The sequence below is a fragment of the Phascolarctos cinereus genome, unplaced genomic scaffold (genome assembly GCF_003287225.1).
Source record: "Phascolarctos cinereus isolate Bilbo 61053 unplaced genomic scaffold, phaCin_HiC Scaffold_3;HRSCAF=262, whole genome shotgun sequence".
NCBI lineage: Eukaryota > Metazoa > Chordata > Mammalia > Diprotodontia > Phascolarctidae > Phascolarctos > Phascolarctos cinereus.
In genome coordinates this window covers 162,092,371-162,113,578 of record NW_027555736.1, presented here as the reverse complement: position 1 = coordinate 162,113,578, position 21,208 = coordinate 162,092,371, and the positions used below count along the sequence as shown (strand labels likewise).

Genomic DNA, 21,208 nt, shown 5'->3' with positions numbered 1-21,208 from the left:
GTTCCCCACCCCTTGTTAGACTCAACGGTCTCTTCCCTTCATTTTTTAAAAACATATTCAAAATACTTTATTTTAAAAACATGAAAAAATATCAACCTTAATAGCAGGACTACATATTCAGACACAGTAACAAGGGCGTACAGTACTATATAGGTATTCATTTTATACTGCTGTTGTTCAGTCATCTCAGTCCTGTCTGACTGACCCCTTTGAGGGGATTTTCTTGGCAAAGATACTAGAGTGCTTTGCCATTTCCTTCTCCCGCTCATTTAAAGATGAGGAAACTGAGGCAAACCATGTTAAGTGATTTGCACAGGGTCACACAGCTAGTAAGTGTCTGAGGCTGGATTTGAACTCAGAAAGATGAGTCTTTCTAACTCCAAGCAGATCTGCCATAATTTTCAGGTACATGATCTCTGAGACAGTAAAGTAGGGGTAGGGGAAGAGTGGAGGAAAAAAAAAAGGTCTCATAGAAATAAAAAGGTTCTCTTCATGCATGGTGACATGATGATGTAGGCCAAGTCACTTAATTTATCTTATTTTCTTCGTCTATAAAAAGGAGGAGGTTGGACTCAAATTGCCTCTAAATTCCCTTCCTTAGGGAATTTAAGTCTATGATTTTATGATGCCAAATTATACACTCCCAGGTAATTCAGTTTAACAATAATCCAGATGGCCTCAAAGTAGCAACTACCATCCTACTCCCAATCCAATCTGCCAGGCCTAGTTAAATACAATCTGATTTCAGCCTTACTCTAACTGTCCCTCCTATTTCTTCCTTTGGCTCCTCTTCCTCAAATCTTAGCCCAGCTAACAATTCCCCTACACCAGGAACAGTTCCCATTCCGGCCAGTGTCACCAAATGATGACATTTGGGACCTAGACTGGAATCAAACACTCCATTTTACGATGCCTTACTTGGGGGTTGGAGTGGGAAAGGTTGTGACTCACTCATCTTGATTTCTTCATTGCTTTGAAAAACCCCCACCTCCATTATTCACATAGCTCTGTGATTCCTAAAGGGATCCATTTCAGCTCTTCCCTGAAGTCCCAAAAATCGATGTCTCTAGAACCTAATGTTGACATCTGGGACTCGGACTAGAATCGGGGCAAACCTTTTCATAATACCTTCAGTTGGGGTGGGAAAGGTTGTGACTCATTCATCTGGATTTCTTCACAGCTTTAAAAAACCTCCACCCTCCATAATCCACAGCCCTGCGATTCCCAAAGGGGTCAATTTCAGCTCTTTTCTTGAAATCCAAAAGGTGATAATGTCTCTATAGCTTTCCAGTACATTTTAGTTATGTTATTTTAACACAAATTTCCTGAAGGTGGGGGGAGGGGTAGGGAAGACGAGGGAGATACAAAAAGATAGAAGAGAGTGAAAGGCAAGAGAAGAGATAATTTATGCCCTGGGATCCCGCCTCCGATCCTGCATTTACATCCTTTGGTCCTGGACTACGATTCCCGGCGTGCTCCGCTCTCCAAGCCTGGATCGAGGTCGCGCAGCCGCCTCCAGGCTAATTGACTAGCCTGTTGATAGCCCTGCTTAGCATTTTCCCCAGCCAGCCTCCCCACCTTTTCCCACCTAGCTCCTGCTTCGGGCGAGAAAGGGCGACGAGCGGACAAGCGGGCGGGCGTCCTGACATACTGAGAGCCAGCTCCCAGATGGAAGCACTGATGGGTAAGGCAGCCCTCCGCTTCTCCCGGGATGGGTGGGGACTCGGCCGAGCTCTGTCTCCGCTGGATTGCCGGGAGAGGCGCTGTTCCAGGCGCTGTTGCTCGACATGTCCACGGGACTGCAGCAGCGGCGTCGGCTGCACCGCACCCTTCTTCCCTCCCTCCCTATCGGGGCCGCCCGCAGCCCGGGCTGGAAGATGCTCTCAACGCAGAGCTGGGGCGGCCGGGTGATGGGAGTCCCGCTGGGTGGTGGCCTCTTTGCTTTGCCCCCACCCCGGTCCTCGAGAATGAGTGCTGCGCGGTGCCACCCTGCCCTGAGAGATTGTGCATCCAGCTCCCTAGGGAGAGCACGGATCCGCGACTGGTCCCACGCCTAGTCCCCTGCACTGCTACAGTTCCCGAGTCCCGGGATTAGCTGCAGTCTAGGAGGCGCCCGAGTTGGATTCCCCCCTCCCGCGTGTCCTCCGCAGTGCTGGAGGGCTGGGCTGGGGCTTCTGAACGCTCTGCTTTGTTCAGACTTCATCCACCGTACGTGTTCAGTAAATGTGGGGGGCTTTAGACATCTCCATGGCTTCTGAAAACAAGGGCTGAAACCCAGTAAACAGGGCCATTTAAAACAGCAGTCACAACTCCATAACTTGAGCTGTCATTCTTAGGGAAATTTCAGCATCCACGAAGGATGTCTGAAAGCTGCTTAATGAGTGTCTTTGCCGCCCTTTATATAGTCTGATTGAAGTATTGTGCTGTCCCTCCCATCTCTAGATTTTCCTTGTTGGTCCATAAGAATGAAGGCTGAGGAAGGCAAGAGATAGCTGTTGTACTTAAATATGACAGAGAAAGGAGAGAAATACTGCCAAAAGTATAGACCAGCAATTTGGAGCCCTTTACTGCTAGCAAGCGTAAGGTCTGGCCCTGCCCAAACTCCTTAGCCCACCATCTTGTGCCCATTACATGTTTTTCATTACTTTTTTTTTTCCTTCTTGAATCAAGATTCTCATTCAGAGAACTGGAGAGGTGAGAGAGGTTTTTTTGTAGCAGTGAATCAGAGAGGTGTATCAGCTGGGGAGTGGACAGATAGACACCGTCTAAGTGGGGTTTTTGTTTGTTTCTTTGTGACTGTGGCTGCTGGTTGTTGTTTTTAAAAAAATAGCTTTCCTCAGTTTGTACAGTTCAGATTTTATTCGACACTGTTTTTCCTTGTCCAGGTATGAACAAAGCATACTCCTTCACTTACTGATATAACCTTATCAAGTTATAAGCTTCATTTGTCCCCTTTAAACTGTCTTTGTAAATTGGTATCTTACATTATCTTTATTTGATGGAAGTGAAGTAATAGGAGAGTGATAGGGTATCAGCACCAGGAAGAAAGGTTCCAGAGGCGGAGCATGGCCAAGGTAATAAGGTGTCAGGGAAATGGAAACTAGATTCTAGAGGTGGAGGGGACTTTAAATGATCATCTTAAGGTTCTTAACCTGAGGTCTGTGAACTTGATTTTTAAAAATATATTTTGACAACTGTTTCAATATAGTTGGTTTCCTTTGCAATCCTACATAATTTCTATTGTGCATTCAAAGACATTATTCTGAGAAGTCTATAGGCTTCATGAGACTACAAAAGGGGTCTATAACATGAAAAAAAAGTCAAGGATCATATACTAGACCAACTCCTGTATTTTTCAGATTAAGGATTCTTAGTCCTAGAGAGCTGAAGTGACTTGCCTCCCTGTAGAATGTAAACTTTTTGAGAAGAGGGACAATCTTATTTTTGTTTTTATACAGCACCTAGTAAGTACTTAGTAAAGGTTTTCACTTGATTGATTGATTGATTGATTGCCCAAGGTCAGCCACGCTGCTAGTAAGTAAGACTCAAATCTAGGTTTCCTGAATCTAAGTCACATGCTCTTCCCACCACACAGCATTGCTTTTGCTCTATCCTTTTCATTTTACATATGAAGAAATGGAGGCTTCCAGAGGTTAAGTGACTTGCCCAGGATCTTACAGCTGATAAGCATCTAATGGAATATTTGAACTCAGCTCTTACTGATGTTGACCCCATTGCTTTATCCACCAGGACACTTAGATGCCGCTTGAAGAGAATTCCTATTCACCAAATCAGCAAATAAGTGTTTATCATAGGCCATTTCTTGGGACAGGCATGAAAATAACTCCTTACTGTAGAACAAAAGGTTATTTACCTTAATTGGATTTAAACTAGATACACAGGCATGTATATTTGCATAAATCTCTACCCACCACGTACATATTTATATTTACATGTGTGTCTGGGAATATCTAGCATGTACCATTCACCCCTAGGAAAGACTGAATAGAATGGAGAGAGAATTGCCCTTGAAGCAGGAAGACCTAGGTTCAAATCCTGCCTTTGACACATACTGCCTTATGTCATAACTTCTCAGGGCCCCAGGCAACTCTGTAACACTAGAAATTGCAAAGTAGTTGCTGAGCTGTACTGGTAGAAGGAGTTTTATCACCAAGAGTTCCCCATCCCAATGAAATCACAGCTCTGGACCAAAAAAGGGGGATATGCAGACTTGTAAATATGTCTGTAACTCTGTCAGTATCAGTGGACATTGGCAAAGATGATGAAAGATGGGAATAGTCAATGGAAGGGTTGTGGAAAGAGAGATGTGCTAATGTATTGTTGGAGCTGTGAATTAGAGCAACCATTCTGGAAAGCAATTTGAAATTACAGTTATTATTAAGTACTAAAATATCCTGCCCCAGAGCTTTTGCTGCTAAGCATGTACTCCAAGGAAGTCAGTGACCAAAAAAGGGGGGGAAAGGGTTAAAAGGATATATATGTGCATATGTATACATATATATACAAAAATATGTGTATATTTATATATGTACATACACATATACACACATATATATACCAACATATTTATAGCATCACTTTTGTAGTAGCAAACAACTGGAAATAAAGTAGAAGCTCTTTGATTGGAGAGTGGATAAAAATTGGGTACATGAGTGTAATGATATGTTACTGTGCTGTAAAGAACTATGAATATGATAAATATAGAGAAACATGAAAAGACATATCAACTGAGACAAAGGGAAGTAAGTAAAACTAGGAAAACAATATTATTAACAAAGACAACAACAGTGTAAATAGAAAGAACAACAAAACAATCAAAACTGAGCATTAGGAAATTATAATGACCAAATTTGATCCTAAAGGAGAGATATCAGAAGATATTTCCCCCAGTCTTTTGCAGAAATACAGGCTCATGAGTGTGGGATATTCTTTATAATGTCGGATTTTTTAGTTATGTTATTTAGTTTTGCAGAACTTTTTTTCTTCCTTTTTTATCTTTTATTATAAAAGATAGTTCCATTGGAGGAGTGAGAGAGGAAATATAGTAGGAAATATAAGTGATATAAAAGTAAAACAATATAAATTTTTTTAAATAGAAGGGGCATATTTGGGTATGTATATTTTTATGCTTCCCATTGTTTATACAATAAAATCCAAATTTCTTGAGATGGTATCCTAAGCCTTCCCCATCCTGGCCCCAAGCCATATTTTTAACCTAATTTTTCCCTTTCCTTTTTATGAGCATTTTAAAGTCTGAATGTTTTTCATGCAAATATTACTTTTTAGATGAAAGTTTTCCCATAGGAATACACTTCTAAAATTTTAATTGGATATATAGTTCAAACTTCGTAAAATTTTTGATTATGCATAATTTATCCTTAAAAATTTTAACTTTACAAAAAATCACTGAAGATTACATCATGAATGTTTCTTAATTTCCTTTTTCGCATAGTTACAAATAAAGTGCACATATGAAATTGGAGTCAGTACATACCTCCTATTTTGCATCCTTTTTCTGACTTAACATTATTTCATAGCCACTTTTTCCACGTATAGTATTGTCCATAAGCTTGTCATTTTTAATAGTTAGATATGGCATTATATGATATTAAAATGCCATCATTTTTTTTTTGATAAGTCCTTTATAGAATTACAAAACAAAGTGCTATATGATGCCTGTAGGGAATACAAGTATGAGTGGGGGAAGGCTGGAACTGAGTAAAGACCAGGGAAGGCTTCATGGAAAAAGTAGGATCTGAGTTGGGCTTTAAAGAACAGTTAGGAATTCTGTATGTAAAGACAGGTAAGGAAAGGCATTCTAGGAATAAAAACCAGTGTGAGCAAAGACATAGAGGACTGAGAACACAATATGTGTTGTTTTCGGAGGGGAGAATGAGAGGACACAAGTAGTACATTTTGACTTTAGCACAGAGTTTAGGGAAGTGAATAACATGACATGAGGCTAGAAAGATATGGTGGTATCAGATTATAGAGGGCCCTAAATAACAGACAGAGAAGCTTTAGACCTTCATTTGTTAGCCAGTGCAGAAAACACTAAAGATTTCTGAGTAGAGGAATGGTATGACCAAATTTATATCTAAGAAAAATCAGTCTGGTACCAGTATGTGGGATGGAGTTGGGAAGACCTATATAAGGCGGCTATTATATCAGTAAATTGCAACAAGCACTTGTCTAAACTAGGATAAGAGCTGTGGGAGTAGAAAGGAGGGAGTGGAATCAAGAGACGTGGAAATATGATCCACAGGATGGACTAACTGATTAGATATGATTGGTGAGGAAGAAGGGCTCTGGTGAAATGAGCTTGGGTGTGGCCATGTTGAATCGGTCAATCAACAAACATTTATTAAGTTCTTGGCTACTGTGCTAAGGGCTGGGAATACAAAGAAAAAGCAGAAACAGGTCCCTGCCCTCAAAGAGCTTATGTTCTTATGAAGTAGAGATGTACACGAATAAGTAGAGAATGAATTTGATGGAAGGTAACAGATGAGAAGGCATTTGTAGAAGGGAGTACCAGGACACTGAAGGTAGCACTGGAGCCAAGTCTTGAAGAAACCTGTGGATTCTAAGAGTCAAAGGTGAAAAAGGGAGAGGATATCCTAGGCTTGGGGGACAGCCCAAGCACAAGGACACTGATAAAAGGAAATCAGGTATCACGTGGGAGGGATAGCAAATAGGCCCATATAGCCCAAGCAGAGGGAGATGAGTAAAGTGTAAGAGGAGTCGATAGATTGGTGGGGCAGCTAGGTGGTGAAGTGGATCAAGCACTGGCCCTGAATTCAGGAGGACCTGAGTTCAAATCTGGCCTCAGACACATAATGCTTACTAGCTGTGTGACCCTGGGCAAGTCACTTAACCTCATTGCCTAGCCAAAAAAAAAAAAAAGAGTAGATAGATTGGAAGGGACCAGGTTATGAAGGGCTTTGAATGACAAAGAAGTTTTGACTTTATGCTGGAGTTAATAGAGCATCACTGGAGTTTATGAAGTTGATGCACAGGACTTTTACTTGAGGAAAAAAGTTCATCAGTAGCTGTGTGGAAAATCTATTGCAGCAGGGAGAGATTAGAGGCAAGGAGACCAACCAGGAGGCTCCTGTAATAGTTTAGGTGACTAGTGATAGAACCCGAACTGGGGTAGTGGCTGAATTTAAAAGTATTCAATGCAATATACATTTATCAAGCATTTGTTTATGTGCAAGGCACTGTGGAGATATCCTGAACGCAGCTGGAGACCCATGACTAAAGCACAGAAAAAAAAATCACAGCTAGAGATATAGAGTCATTGGGTGGGATTGAAGGGTGAAAAGAACTCTTGGAAAAAAAAAAGGGACACGGGGCAACTAGGTGGATAGAGCACTGGCTCTGGACTCAGGAGGACCCGAGTTCAGATGTGACCTCAAACCAGACACTTGACACTCACTAGCTGTGTGACCCTGGGCAAGTCACTTAATCCCAACTGCCTCACCCAAAACAAAAAAAAATGGACAAATTTGAGAATATTTTAGGGCAGATAGGAAACATGCAGTGATCACAGAGATTAAAGATGCATAAGAGAGAGGGATGACCACTGGAGCAAGGCCAATAGGAGGTAGAAACAAGTATACAGGTAGAAGAGAGGGATTAGTTTTTCACCAAAGGTATGGGAATATTTTTTGCCCCTCTGAAATCTGCATTTCAGCTAAACAGTCATAGTCAGTTTCTAGATGACTTTTTTTTGGGGGGGGTTAGGCAGTGGAATTAAGTGACTTGCCCAGGGTCACACAGCTAATAAGTGTTATGTATCTGAGGTCGGATTTGAACTCAGGTCCTCCTGAATTCAGGGCCAGTGGTCTGTCCATTGCGCCATCTAGCTGCCCCTGTAGATGACTTTTTCTGGATAGTAAGTGAAAGTTATGTGGGGCTTGGGAAAGGAGTTTAGAAGACAGGGAAGAAGGTATGGAAGAAAGAAATTAAGGGAGAATATAAAGCAGGTAAAGGAGGAGAAAAAAAGAGAAACACATTCCATGGCTTATGAATATTATCATACTTAGCTTATTGAACATAAGTGGCATAAATTCTTACTAGTTCCAGAAAAGTTTATCACTTGTTGACAAAATCCACCGTGCTTTTGTCTGCCATCTCTAAAGAATGATAGAATCATAGAATTTAGAGTTGTAAGAGAATTTACAGTCTTAGAACTCAGAGGAAACTGAGGCCTCAGAAAGATTAAACAATTTTCCCTAGATGAGTGTCCCAGCTGGGATTTTAGCGTAGACCATCTGACTCTAAATCCAGCATGCATTTGTTCAGTGTTTTTTCAGTTGTGTCCAACTCTTCATGACACCATTTGAGGTTTTCTTGGCAAAGATACTCAAAGGTTTGTCATTTCCTTCTCTAGAACATTTTGCAGATGAGGAACTGAGGCACACAAGGTTAAGTGACTTTCACAGGGTCACACAGGTAGCAAGTGTCTGAGGCAAGATTTGAACTTATGAAGGTGAGTCTTCCTGATTCTAAGCCCAGTACTATGTCCACTGCAACACCTAGCTGCCCTTTAAAAACTCCCTGAAAATTAACTTGTTCAATTCATGTCAATTCTGGAATGATTTGCCATTTCCTTATCCAGTAGGTTAAGGCGAATAGAAGTTATGCAACCTGCATAGGGTCACATAGCTAGTATGTATGTGAAGTCACATTTGAATTCAGGTTTTCCTGACTCCAGACCCAGTGCTCTATCCACTGAGCCACCTAGCTGCCTCTTTAAATTTACTACAATCTGAATGTTTATTTAGCTTTGCTATACTGTAGGTATTTTATTTGTTCATCTGGATTACCTTTCTTAAATGAGTAAAGTATTTCATTCAAATAGAAGAGGCAAAGATTTATACTGTCAGCCTCTAGGGTGAGAGGGAGTCAGAAACAACTAGGAAATAAATTTTAAAGAGTCGAACCATGTCTGGTTTCAAGAAGAGAAAGTGTTAAGGCAAGTGCTTAGGTGGGTATCAATGCTGGTATATGATTGTTACGTCATCCATCTTTTGTGAGGTTCACAGTGAGGTCTGGGAGACAGTACATCATTAACAACAAGGTAAGACTCTAGGGAGCTTATAGATAGTCAGGTGGTCTAGTATTTCTTGCTACTTTTCCCAGTGTTTTGTATGGCCTATGCCCTGGGGAAGGCAGCCAGGGGCTCCCATACATAGTATATTTATTCCTCTAGGTGTCTGGCATATGGGTCTGAGGTCAGGTGCTGTGATATGTCCAGAGCTTAGATACAAAATATATCAAAGAGGAGAGCTGAATGATGTTTATGTGTCCTGCAGATTCTGCCTGGAGATACAAATCTTATCCATCATATGCCCAGTAGTAGGCATCCTAATCTATACACAACAACTGCCATTCCAATCCAATTCTAGAGAAGTTAAACTAATAATTCCTGGACTACATGCTGTAAGTGGGGATCAATGTTTACACACTAGATGTATTCCTGAAAATTTGTATGTATGTGGAATTTTTAAAATGCAATAATATTTTTTAACATCAAGTGAATACTTCTATGGCACAAAGATTTATATTCTCTTTAGATGAAATAATTACTTCTTGATTTATCTATAAGATAAAGGAGTTGGATTAGATAATCTTTAAATGCCCTTCCGGATCCTGTTTCTGTTCGGTAAGTTGAGATCTTCGAATAGTGGGGTCTTCAGAAAAAAGGGCACATCTGTGTTTCTTTCTGTCACTTCATTTTTCTTTATCTCACCTCTATTCTTGCATTCTTTGCTCCTAACCACAGGCATACCCAACAGTTAATAGTCAAGTGAGGCAATTTAGCTGAGATACGGATGTCAGAAGAACAGCTTTTCTTTTAGACACCAGAACCTGTGATATAACATTTTGCTTGGGGATTGCTCTGCAGAGAAACTTAGCAATTACTTATAAAATTCTTAGGTTCTCTTCTCCTCCTTCATTCTTTCTTTACTACTTTCCTCATTCTCTTGTCATCTTGTTCTACCTTACCTCCTTTGTCCCCCATTGAGGTTCTCCTAACCCATCATCTTTAATGAATCCTATTTTTCATCCTTTTCATCATTCCCTCCCTGGATGATAACACAGGCTTCTTTTGACAGTATTAACATTTCCTCACTGTTCTTTAAATGGGTTTCTATTACAAGTCAGTATTCTCCAAGAATAGGTTCAACAACAAATTCAGCAATCATACTTTAAGCATTTCCTTTGTCCAGGGCACTCTGTGGACCCTGGAGGAGACAAAAGTTAAAACTAGAGACCAATCTTTGTCCCCCAGAAATTTACAATCTCAGTTAATAGAACCAAACTCTTGTTTTTTAGAACAATTGCAACAAGTAGAGTCTGCTAGGGCAGCTAGGTGGCAGAGTGGATAGAGTCTGAAGTCAGGAAGATTCATGCCTCAGATACTTACTAGCTATGTTGAGGGCCATCTCCAGTCATCCTAATCTATATCTTGCCACTGGACCAGATGGCTCCGGAGGAGAAAGTGAGATGAGACTTTGCACAGCCCTGCTCACTTAAATGCAATTCACTTGCATGTCATGGCATCACTTCCCTGATGTCATGGTCCTGTTTGAGAATGAAAGACAAACAGCCTTTGAGAGTAGTGGTAGGAGCTGCCCTATAGGGACCCAACTAGAACTGGCCAGTTGGGCAACACAACTCTTTCTTTCTTTCTTTCTTTCTTTCTTTCTTTCTTTCTTTCTTTCTTTCTTTCTTTCTTCTTCCTTCCTTCCTTTCTTCCTTCCTTCCTTCCTTCCTTCCTTCCTTCCTTCCTTCCTTCCTTCCTTCCTTCCTTTCTTTCTTTCTTTCTTTCTTTCTTTCTTTCTTTCTTTCTTTCCTTCTTCTTTCTTTCTTTCTTTCTTTCTTTCTTTCTTTCTTTCTTTCTTTCCTTCCTTCCTTTGTTCCTTCCTTCCTTCTTTCTCTTTCTTTCTTTCTTTCTTTCTTTCTTTCTTTCTTTCTTTCTTTCTTTCTTTCTTTCTTTTTCTTTCTTTACTTCTTTCTTCTTTCCCTTCCCTTCCCTTCCCTTCCCTTCCCTCTGACACATAAGTTATCATACCCTTACCTGCAGGTGCTCTGCCCAAAGGAATGTAAATTTTGATAGCTGAAACCTATCTTGGGGTTTACTAGCTAGATTTCTTTCTTAAGCACCATACCTTAAACCCAAAGCACTCTAGCTCTCTTTGATTGGCCAACAATAGGTCCCAGGCCAAGCCCTACTTGGTCATCTTTGGGCCCTGATTGGCTCAGAGTGAATGTAAATAGCAATTGTTTCTGTTTTGGCCAGAAACCCAGAAGGTCTTCCCTTCCCAGATTAAATTTTTTTTTTAACCAGGTAAAAGAGGCCATTCTCTGCCTCATTTCTAGCCTTAATCACTGATTGGGCGTGGCCTCAGGCAGGCTGAGACCAGCTGAAAACCTTAGCTTTAAAAGGCATCTGGGCCCATCTCCGGTCATCCTGATGTATATCTCGCCACTGGATCCAGACAGCTCTGGAGGAGAAAGTAAGGCTTTGCACTTAAATCCAGTTCACTTGCATTTCATGGCATCACCTCCTTGATGTCATGGTCCTCTTCGAGAACAAAGGATAAGCAGCAACAACGAGCTATGTGACCCTGGGCAAGTCACTGAACCCTCTTTGCCTCAGTTTCCTCATCTGTAAAATGCTGGAGAAGGAAATGGCAAACTACTCCAGTATCTTTGCCAAGAGAACCCAAATGGGGTCACAAAGAGTCCGACACAACTTAACAACACCCACCATAACTAAGCACTACTTGGGGGCCTCCTTTACCCAAGTGAGTAGGTTATAGTTTGCTTCTTTCTCATTCATAGCCTTTTGAAGATCAGAAAGGTGGCCTAAGTGTCCAGACTCTGAACGAGAAGCCATGGCCCTGCCTTTCCAAAAAGAACTGGAGAAATACAAGAACATTGATGAAGACGAACTTCTTGGTAAACTCTCAGAAGAGGAACTAAAGCAGTTGGAAAATGTTCTCGATGACCTAGATCCTGAGGTGAGTGAGGGGGAAATGGAGGACAGTGATTATGGAGAGAACCATGTAATTAAGTTGCCTTCATGGCTGAGCCACCAACTACAAGTCTGTGGCTCCCAATTCTAAGCTTGAGTCTCCTCCTGAGGAGAGCTCTGTGGTATTAGAAAGCCCTTTAATTTCTCCATTCCTCTGGTAGAAGTCACTTTAATTCTAGAGTCCTGAATTAAACCCAGGGCAGCATTCTAAGGGTCCATATGATTCCACATTCCCTCTCAGTTTGGCTTGGACTCAAGCGTAGACTTTTATACAACCCCATGACAGCTCTGAACCGTGGGGGCTTTTGGACCAGAGGAGTCTAGAGGACTTTCATGCCTCTACAGAGCCCGCTTTTGATGTATGTCTCATTTAAGGGTATAAAAGCTATAGTTGTTGGCATCCCATGGAGTGTAAACACTAGTAACACCTCACTAATTTGGATCAAATTGGAGATGGCCAGGCTAAATAGGTACGACATATTTATTTATTAAATATATTATTAATTAATTTCATTTCATTTAAAATATTATATTAATTAAATATAAATAAATAAAATTAAAATCAATAAATATATTATTAAATATCAACATTTTGTTACTTTCAAGTACATAAAATATTTTGAACTAGATAAAAAAAGAACTGCCTTGCTGAGATACTATAATGATTAGCCAAGAATGATGCCTTCTTTGATGAGGCAATCATTAATTGTGTGTAGAATGAAATAGGTGCTTTTAAAACTCTTCTGAGGATTCTTTAGAAGCTTATCTTTGATATAGCATGAATATTCCCTTTAAAATCTTGTTGACATTTCATTTTTTTTATTCAGCAAAGCCTTTTTCAGATAGTGCAAAGGTAGACTTTAAAAGTCCCTGATTAAATTGGCACAATTTTATAACTAGATGGATCTAAACTGATGATTTTCTCATAGTCTAAGATGTTTTACAAATTGTTCTAGCACAGCTGATACTTTGCTGCATTTGCTTTTCCAATAGACAGATTTTATTTTTTTTAATAAAGAGTATACAGTGAAGTAGCAGGTGATTATGTGATGAACTTGGAGTCAGGAGACTTGGCCCAACCCCTTCTGTGTGACTGTGGGAAAATCTCTTAATCTCTCTGGGAGTCCATTTCTTCATCTGTAAAATGAGGATATTGTCTCTACCTCTCTAACTTAAAAAAAAAAAGTAAAGAAACAAAAAGAAAAACTAACAACAGCAAAAACCACAACGCAGAATGTGATAAAGGCTTTTCCAAGGTTAAGGAGACAGATATGCTTGCTGTCCCTTCTGTCACTTTTTAAAATGATGGGTTAGAGTAGGGAATACTGGGTTCAGTGACTACCAGAAATACAAAATTACTTTGCAAGAAAAATCTTTAAAATTCATAATAAACTCATGCCTAGAACAAAGGAAAACAGAGTTTTGGACAAGCTATTGACTTTAAAATTCCCTGATCCTTTGATTAACTGAACATATATTAGCTTCCACTATGAGGTTCAACAGTCTACACTTAATGTTTACCTAATATTCACATGGGGCAGCTAGGTGGTGCAAGTAGATAGAGTGCCTTGCCTGGAGTTGGGAAGACTCATCTTCCTGAGTTCAAATCTGGCCTCAGACACTGACTAGTAGTGTGACCCGGGGCAAGTCACTTAACCCTGTTTGCCTCAGTTTCCTCATCTGTAAAATTAGCTGGAGAAAGAAATGGCAAGCCACTCATATCTTTGCCAAGAAAACCCCAAATGGGGTCACAAAGAGTCAAATACAACTGAACAACAACAAGAAATATCCACATCTGACCAGAGGCAGAATTGGTCATGGTGAAATGAAATGAAGTTGCTTTCTCCTGCAGTTCTGAACGTCTGTCTTTAATGGCTGTGGGAGCACTCTAGACACATAGTGCTCAAAATTTGAGCCCTGACCCATGGAAGGAGGCTTTGAAAGGCCCCACGCACCACAGCACCAGACCACAAGAAAGTTACAGAAAACCTTGGATTGCTCCTGCAACTCAAAAGTTCAGGAAACCTAGCTGTCAATCAGTCAACAGACAGGTACAGTGTTAGATGAAGGGGATAGATACAGGGACAAAAAAGAAACAGCTCCTGCCCTCAAGAAGCTTATATTCTACCAGGGGAAGCAGCATGTATGCATATAAGTAAATATATAAACAAAATAAATGGGGGATGGTGAGGAGCTAACAGCTGAGTGAATCAAGGGAAGGCCTCATGTAGGAGAGGACATGTGAGCCAAGATTTGAAGGAAGCCAGGAGGTAAAGAGAGAATGAATCCCAGTCTTGGGGGATAATCACCTGTGCAGAGTTACAGAGGGAGGAGACGGAATGTTTGTATGAGGAATTTCAAGTCGTCAGTTTGGCATGGAGGAAGAGTAAGGTATACCAAGCCTGGAAACCTCAAATGGGGTTGGATTATGAAAGGCTCTAAGAGCCAATATTTTGCTTTTTGTCCTAGAAACAATTAGGAAGGGGAATGATGTAATGAGACCTGAGTTTTAGCTTGTCACCGATCTACAGTACTCTGGAAGGTGGATAGGCAGAAAGCATTTGAAGTTCTCCTGTATCAATGGCAAGTCCCCCCCAGGAGTTGCCTGGCTGACTTTCCATGGGGTGGAGCTATAGAAATAATCTCCTAGCATTCCTGATAGACCACCTACTCCTACTATTTAAAGATGCTGGGACAGGGATCCTGCTTTAACACCCTTTGCCATAGATAAGTAATTAGGATTCTTCAGACCAGCTCACCCCACCATCCCCTAGTAAGCTTCAGTAGGGCACATAGTGATTGCCAGGGGGTGGAGATCTTCTCCTCCTCCACTTACTAAGGAGAGAACAGAACCCTAGTTGACTAGACAGAAATCCTGCGCTTACCTGATATGCTAGTAAATGGGGACGGAGATAGCAAATGAAACCTCAGGCAGACGACCTATCTTGTCACTAACACCTGACCAAACCTATCATTTGGCAGAGCGCACTCCTACCGGCAGGTTTCCGGCAGAAAGACCAGACGCAGAAAGCAGCCACAGGCCCCTTTGATCGGGAGCACCTCCTTTCATATTTGGAAAAAGAAGCTCTGGAACACAAAGACAGGGAAGACTTTGTACCTTTCACTGGAGAAAAGAAAGGTAAGGTCCGGACCTAAATTAGGTTTGAATGGCCAGCCAGTGCATCCTGGGTCCAGCTGGTTACTGCCTTACTCAATCAGACCAAGAATGGGGGCTGACCTAAAAGAGAGGAGGGGGCAGGAAAAGGCCCAATTTTCTTTATTTACTCACTGTAAAAATGGACTCTGGCAGTACTTTTCCCCCCTTCTTTTTCTGTTTCTTCTTTTTGGACCGGACCTGTGATTTAATTAATAGGGAGAACTCTTTGCATTAATGCAGAGGTGTAACCTGTTTTGCATTTTATAGTCTTAGAGAGTTGGCTGAGAGTACTGAGAGGTTAGAGGACTTACCCACAGCCACAAAGCCAACATATGTCAGTGGTGGGACAGCTTTCTGACTGGAGACTCCTGCTTTATCCATTACTTCATGTAGCTTCTCATTAAGGTTTATTGCTGACAGAAAGTTCACTTAAAGAAATTGGACATCAACAGATGATGACATAAAAAAGGTACTTCAGAAAGAATCGTAAGCAATGGTGTGCTAGTAAATATTTTACAACCAGTTTTCAAAAAAAAAATTTATCCATAACACTGCTTCTAAGTTTAATCTGCATTATTAACACTTTCTCCATCACATTTTAAATTCTAAACCATCAAGACAATAAATCAAGCCCTGATCTGTAGCATTTGTTGATTTCCAAGGTGTAAGTGCTCATACTGAAAAATTTACCAATCAGCTCTCTGGTTGGAGCTATCTCTTGCACACCCCTGGATCCTAGGGTTATGAGATTTGAGAAAAGTATTTGGAAGAAGGTCCCATGTTTTCTGTCACTCAGGCATATGCTGGCTCTTGGCTCTGTGCCATAGAATTCCCATAAAGCCTTTTCTTCTTTATGTCTATGTCATGTTAGCCCTCTGCAGCAGCCCTAAACAACAGACCTACTAAAGTTAGTGACATCAGAGTTTGGTTCACATGTCAACAGTCTGTACATCTCTCCCGATGAACACTAAACTAACAGGTGAAGGGCTCACCTGAGTGTCAGTCCTTATTTCCAGTTCTCCTGCATCTCCCCACCCACACACCCAGAGCTGAGAGCTTCCTGTGGAAGCTGTCAACCACAAAATAACTTGAGCCAAGGGTATTCCTCTGATAAAGTACTTAATTGCCTTGCAGCTAGAGGAGTCTGTGAGCTTCTGTAACATGTTGTAGTCTGCCAAGTCACTGACATCCAGGCTCCTAGACTGGCTTAAATTAGAGCATCATGCCTGTAGCTGTCTTCTGACTTTAATTGCTTGGAATTGTTCACACGCTGACTGATGGCTTGAGCAGTATTTAGAATGGCATTTTGTTAAGAAAATTAAGTAGAAGTAAAGAACTGAGCAGATAACCAGAGATTACCATGGAAAGGTTGGTTGGTTTCCATAGTAGCTGCGACTTACTTAATTGGGAAAAGGGAAAAAAGATTTCACATCTACAGTAAAATCTCAGGAGACATATTAAAGGGAAGGATTTTAATCAAATATATCAGGGAATTGCTTCATTTCAGATCCATTCTGAAAAGCTTTGGGGAGGAGTTGGAATTTTAGGAGCTACCTGAGTGATAGAGAAAACTTGGTGGAATGAGGGAACTGGGAAGAAGAAGAGAATGAGTAGAGGTACTTTAGGGCCACTAGTAAAAGGCTTTGAATCCAGATATAAAAATGTTAGTCTGGCTATATATAGATCAATAATGATCATTGAGGAATATTGCTATGTCTTAAGGAGAGTGTGATATGATCAAAGCCACTGGAGTTTATTGAATAGGGGAGGGTGATATAGTAAGTCATGTGCTTTATGAAGATCACTTTGATACAAGCCGAGTGTAGGATGGACTGGAGTGGGGAAAGACTTTTTTTCAGGGAAACCAACCAGCAGACTATAGTAATGGTCCAGGAGTAAGGTGATGAGTGCCTGTAGTAGGGTGGTGGCAGTGTCAGAAGAGAGAAGGGGGCATATTCAAGAAGTGTTAAGAAGGTAAATGTAAGAGGCTTGAGCAACAGATTGGATGTGGGAGGTGAGAGAGGAGAGTGACAAGTCAAGGATGACACCTAGTTTGCAAGCCTGGGTGAGTAGGTGCCCATGACAGTAATAGAGAAGTTTGGAAGGGGGAAGGGTTTGAGGAAAAGATAATTCAGTTTTGGCCTTGTTGAGTTTAAGACCTGCAGGATATCTGTTTTGAGATGTCCAATAGGTAGTTGGAGATTCAAGACTGGAGGTCAGGAGAAAGGTTGGAGCTGAATAAGTAGATCTGAGAATCTAACATAGAAATGATAATTGAATCCATGGGAGCTGATGACATCATCAAGTGAACTAGTATGAAGGGAGAAAAACAGATACTCAGTCTCAAAAAAAAAAAAGCCAGTCATTTACAGTAAAAAAGGAAAGAAAGAAGGAAAGAAGAAAAAGAAAGAAAGAAGGAAAGAAAGAAAGGAAAGAGAGAAAAGGAAGGAAGGAAGGAAGAAATCACAGGAAGAAATGAACCTTTCATTACTATGATGTGTCCCTAGATTTTATCCTTCTAGAGGGATTCCTGATGAGTTCCCCAATTCTTTACTTCCTCAGCTTCATCTTAACAAAATAACATTTTAAATAACAAATAACCAAGCAGCCTGGTATATTTTTTAAGAGCTCTAGTTGCCCATATCTATGAGGCACAGAGAGACCAGCAAGATTTCCTTCTCTTCCCACATCAACATTTTGCCCCACTACAAATGCCTTTCTGATGATTTGTGGACTAGGCATCTTGACCTCTTTCTAGCTAGTAGGGAAATCCCAGTTGGACGTAGTGTTTCAGCATAAGGCTGTTGAAGCTATACCCTCCAAGTCAATCTGTTCCCTTTGTCAATAAAGCAGTCATTCTCAGTCATGTTTGTTTGTTTGTTTCAAAGGAAGGATCTTTATCCCCAAGGAAAAGCTAACAGAAACTCATAAAGAAGAAAAAGTGACTCTTGACCCAGAACTGGAAGAAGCTTTAGCTAGTGCCTCTGATACCGAACTCTATGATCTTGCAGGTTGGTTAATTAGCTGGATAAAAAGATATATATATATATATATATATATATACACACACATATATATACACATATATATATGTATATATATATATATATACACATATATATACACATATATATATATACATATATATATGTATATATATATGTGTGTGTGTGTGTGTATGTGTATATATATATATATATATATATATATATATATATATATAAAATACCATAAGCCATGGAATAATATGACGTGTCAATATCCTTTTAGTACCTTAACAACACCTGATATTTATAGAAGGCTTTAAAGCTTGCAAAGTAATTTACATAGTTTGTCTCATTTTAGCCTCACAATGAGCCTGGGAGGTGTAGGGACTTTTTAATTTATTTTTGGTCCAGACTTATGACTTGTAATTTATTTCCTCAGTGTAGGGAGTTCCCCAGTGAGAAAACTCCCTCTGCCCATGCACATCGGTAACAGCTCTGCAATTTCTGCTCTGAAAAAGTTGTCTGGAATACTCAGAGATTAAGTTAAATGTGTATATAGTTATTTATGGGATAATAAGAGCTGAAAGGGACCTCATTTTACAGATGAGGAAACTGAGGCAGAGTTTTAAGTGACTTATGCAGGGTTACATAGCAAGTAAGTATCTGAGGCTGGATTTGAACTCAAGTCTTCCAGAGTCCAAACCCAGCGTTTTATCTACTGAGCCACTTATTAACTTGCCCAGAGTTTTACTGGCAGTATATGTCAGACATGGTACTTGAACTTAGGTCATCTTGATTCTCTATCCATTACACCACACCTCCTCTCTAGGTAGGTAGGTATTTTAGGTATTTATTTAAATACCTAAACAATAATTTTCATTATTGTTATTACAGTACTGAGGCAGCTCGATATCTCTGTGGATAGAGCCCTGGGCCTGGGGTCTGGAAGACCACATCTAGCCTCAGACACTTAGTAGCTGTGTGACCCTGCATAAGTCGCTAACTGTGTTTGCCATAATCCACTGGAGAAGGAAATAGCAAACCATTCCTGTATCTTTGGGGAAAAACAAAACAAAATCCGCAATGGGGTCAGGAAGAATCAGACAGGACTGCACAATAAGGTAGCATTGTTGATAGAGTGCTAGATCTGGAAGAAGAAAGACCAGAGCTCAAATGGAGCTTCAGACACTTAGCTGTGTGACCCTGGGCAAGTCACTTAACATTTGTCTGCCTCAGTTTTCTCATCTATAAAAATAGGGATAATAATAGCATCTATCTCCCAGGGTAGGGTTGTTGTGAAGATCAAATGAGATATTTGTTAAGTGCTTTGCAACCATAAAAACACTATGTAAATGCTAGCTATTATTATTATTACTGTGTATTTTCCCACACTAAAATCTTACTCTAAAGTCTTAATCTCAATATAGAAGTGACCTGGGGTTCTTGAAGTCTATGACATCAAAGTACAACTGGAAAGTCATTGAGAAAGGGTCCAGTCTGTGCCTATCATCTAAAGACCAGTCTAGCTAAGTTCAGAGAGAATCACCACCAGAAGATTGCTCTCCAACTGATAGATTTTTTTAAGTCGCAGAAATTCACATCCTAAAATTTAGAGGGCTGTGGCCTGCATTAGTAGAGGGAGAATGCTCCTACATGGGGATCACACAGGAGGAAACACCAAAGGGACAGGGCTTCTGTAGCTCTTTCTTGTATTCAAACATGAGTTTTCTAGACATATTCCAGAGAACAGTAAATTTGTTTTTCCTCCATGGGGAAGACAACGTGGAAGAGAGAGAGTGACTGAGGCTGGCACCATTTCTTAATATCAGATCCCTGGTACAAAGGAAAGAGTGACATGTAAGATTCAGGGACCCTTTATGTAGCTCTTGAAGCTTTGAATAAGCCTCATTACCTGCACCTGCCAAATTTTCCACTACTGCAACAGAAAACATGGGCTTTGAGATTCTCCATTAAGAAGAGCACTTCTGATCGATCTCAACTCCATGGAACTTGGAGGTTGGAAACCAGGGTTTTCTTCTACTCTTTGAGGCTTCTGAAAATATGTTAGAGATTCCTACAACCGCTATTTAGAATGGCATTTTGTTAAAAAAAAATTAAGTAGAAGTAAAGAACTGAGCAGATAACCAGCTATTACCATGGAAAGATTGATTGGTTTGCATAGTAGCTGTGACTTACTTAATTGGGAAAAGGAAAAAAAGATTTCACATCTACAGTAAAATCTCAGGAGACATATCAGATCAGAGGTTTCCTTATTCTGGTTAAGAGCTTTTTTGAGCTAACTACCTGGGATCTCCCTAGACTCTAAAGGGCCTAAGCAGGTAATCAGTAATATGGGCCCATGACTACATGGTCTATTATGATCAATTACTAATATGAATTCAGATGTACTTTTGGAGAAGAGGACCTCACATTAGATATTTTCTTTTCATTTGAACAAACATCTATAAGCACTTGAAGGACCGGATATATCAACTGATGTGAAAATGTGCCTGTTCCTTCAAAGTATTCTTTTTTCTTTTTTTTTTTTTTTGGTGAGGCAGTTGGAGTTAAGTGACTTGCCCAGGGTCACACAGCTAGTAAGTGTCATTTTAGCCTCAGTCATTTAGCTGCCCTTTGAGGTATTCTTAAATTCTAGTTCTTCTAATAGCTTCTAGGTGGCATAGTAGATAGAGCCCTGGAGTCAGGAGGACTTGAGTCTTAGACCAGATACTTGACACTTACTAGCTGTGTGACCCCTAGGCAAGTCACTTAACCCTGATTGCCTCACCAAAAAAAAAGCAAAAAAACAAAAAAAAGACACTGCCAGGCTTTGGAGATTCAGAGAGCTTGCTATAAAGTTGCTTCTGCCCCTAAGCTCAATCAGTTTCTTAAAAGGGTAGGTATGATAATTAAAGGCTAGTAATACAATGAGAAATGTAAGTCCCCAAGGAGCTTACATTCTCCTGAAGGGATGTAACTTATGCACAAATCAAT

The 21,208-nt window shown here is 40.4% G+C and overlaps 1 protein-coding gene across 2 annotated transcripts in view; it reads left to right on the top strand.

Annotated features, from left to right (window-relative positions):
- The first annotated feature begins 1,466 nt into the window (after window positions 1–1,466).
- TMOD2 (tropomodulin 2) overlaps window positions 1,467–21,208 on the top strand; it is a 57,304-nt gene continuing 37,562 nt past the window's right edge. Inside the window, exons 1-4 of one of the 2 annotated variants that reach the window (XM_020980850.2) lie at window positions 1,467–1,684; window positions 11,878–12,056; window positions 15,053–15,209; window positions 18,116–18,238. In XM_020980850.2, the coding sequence (XP_020836509.1) occupies window positions 11,931–12,056; window positions 15,053–15,209; window positions 18,116–18,238 (406 nt within the window). In that variant the 5' untranslated portion in view covers window positions 1,467–1,684; window positions 11,878–11,930. Of the gene's footprint in view, window positions 1,685–9,619; window positions 9,692–11,877; window positions 12,057–15,052; window positions 15,210–18,115; window positions 18,239–21,208 lie in introns of those variants that run through there. The other variant, XM_020980867.2, reaches the window with a different exon arrangement.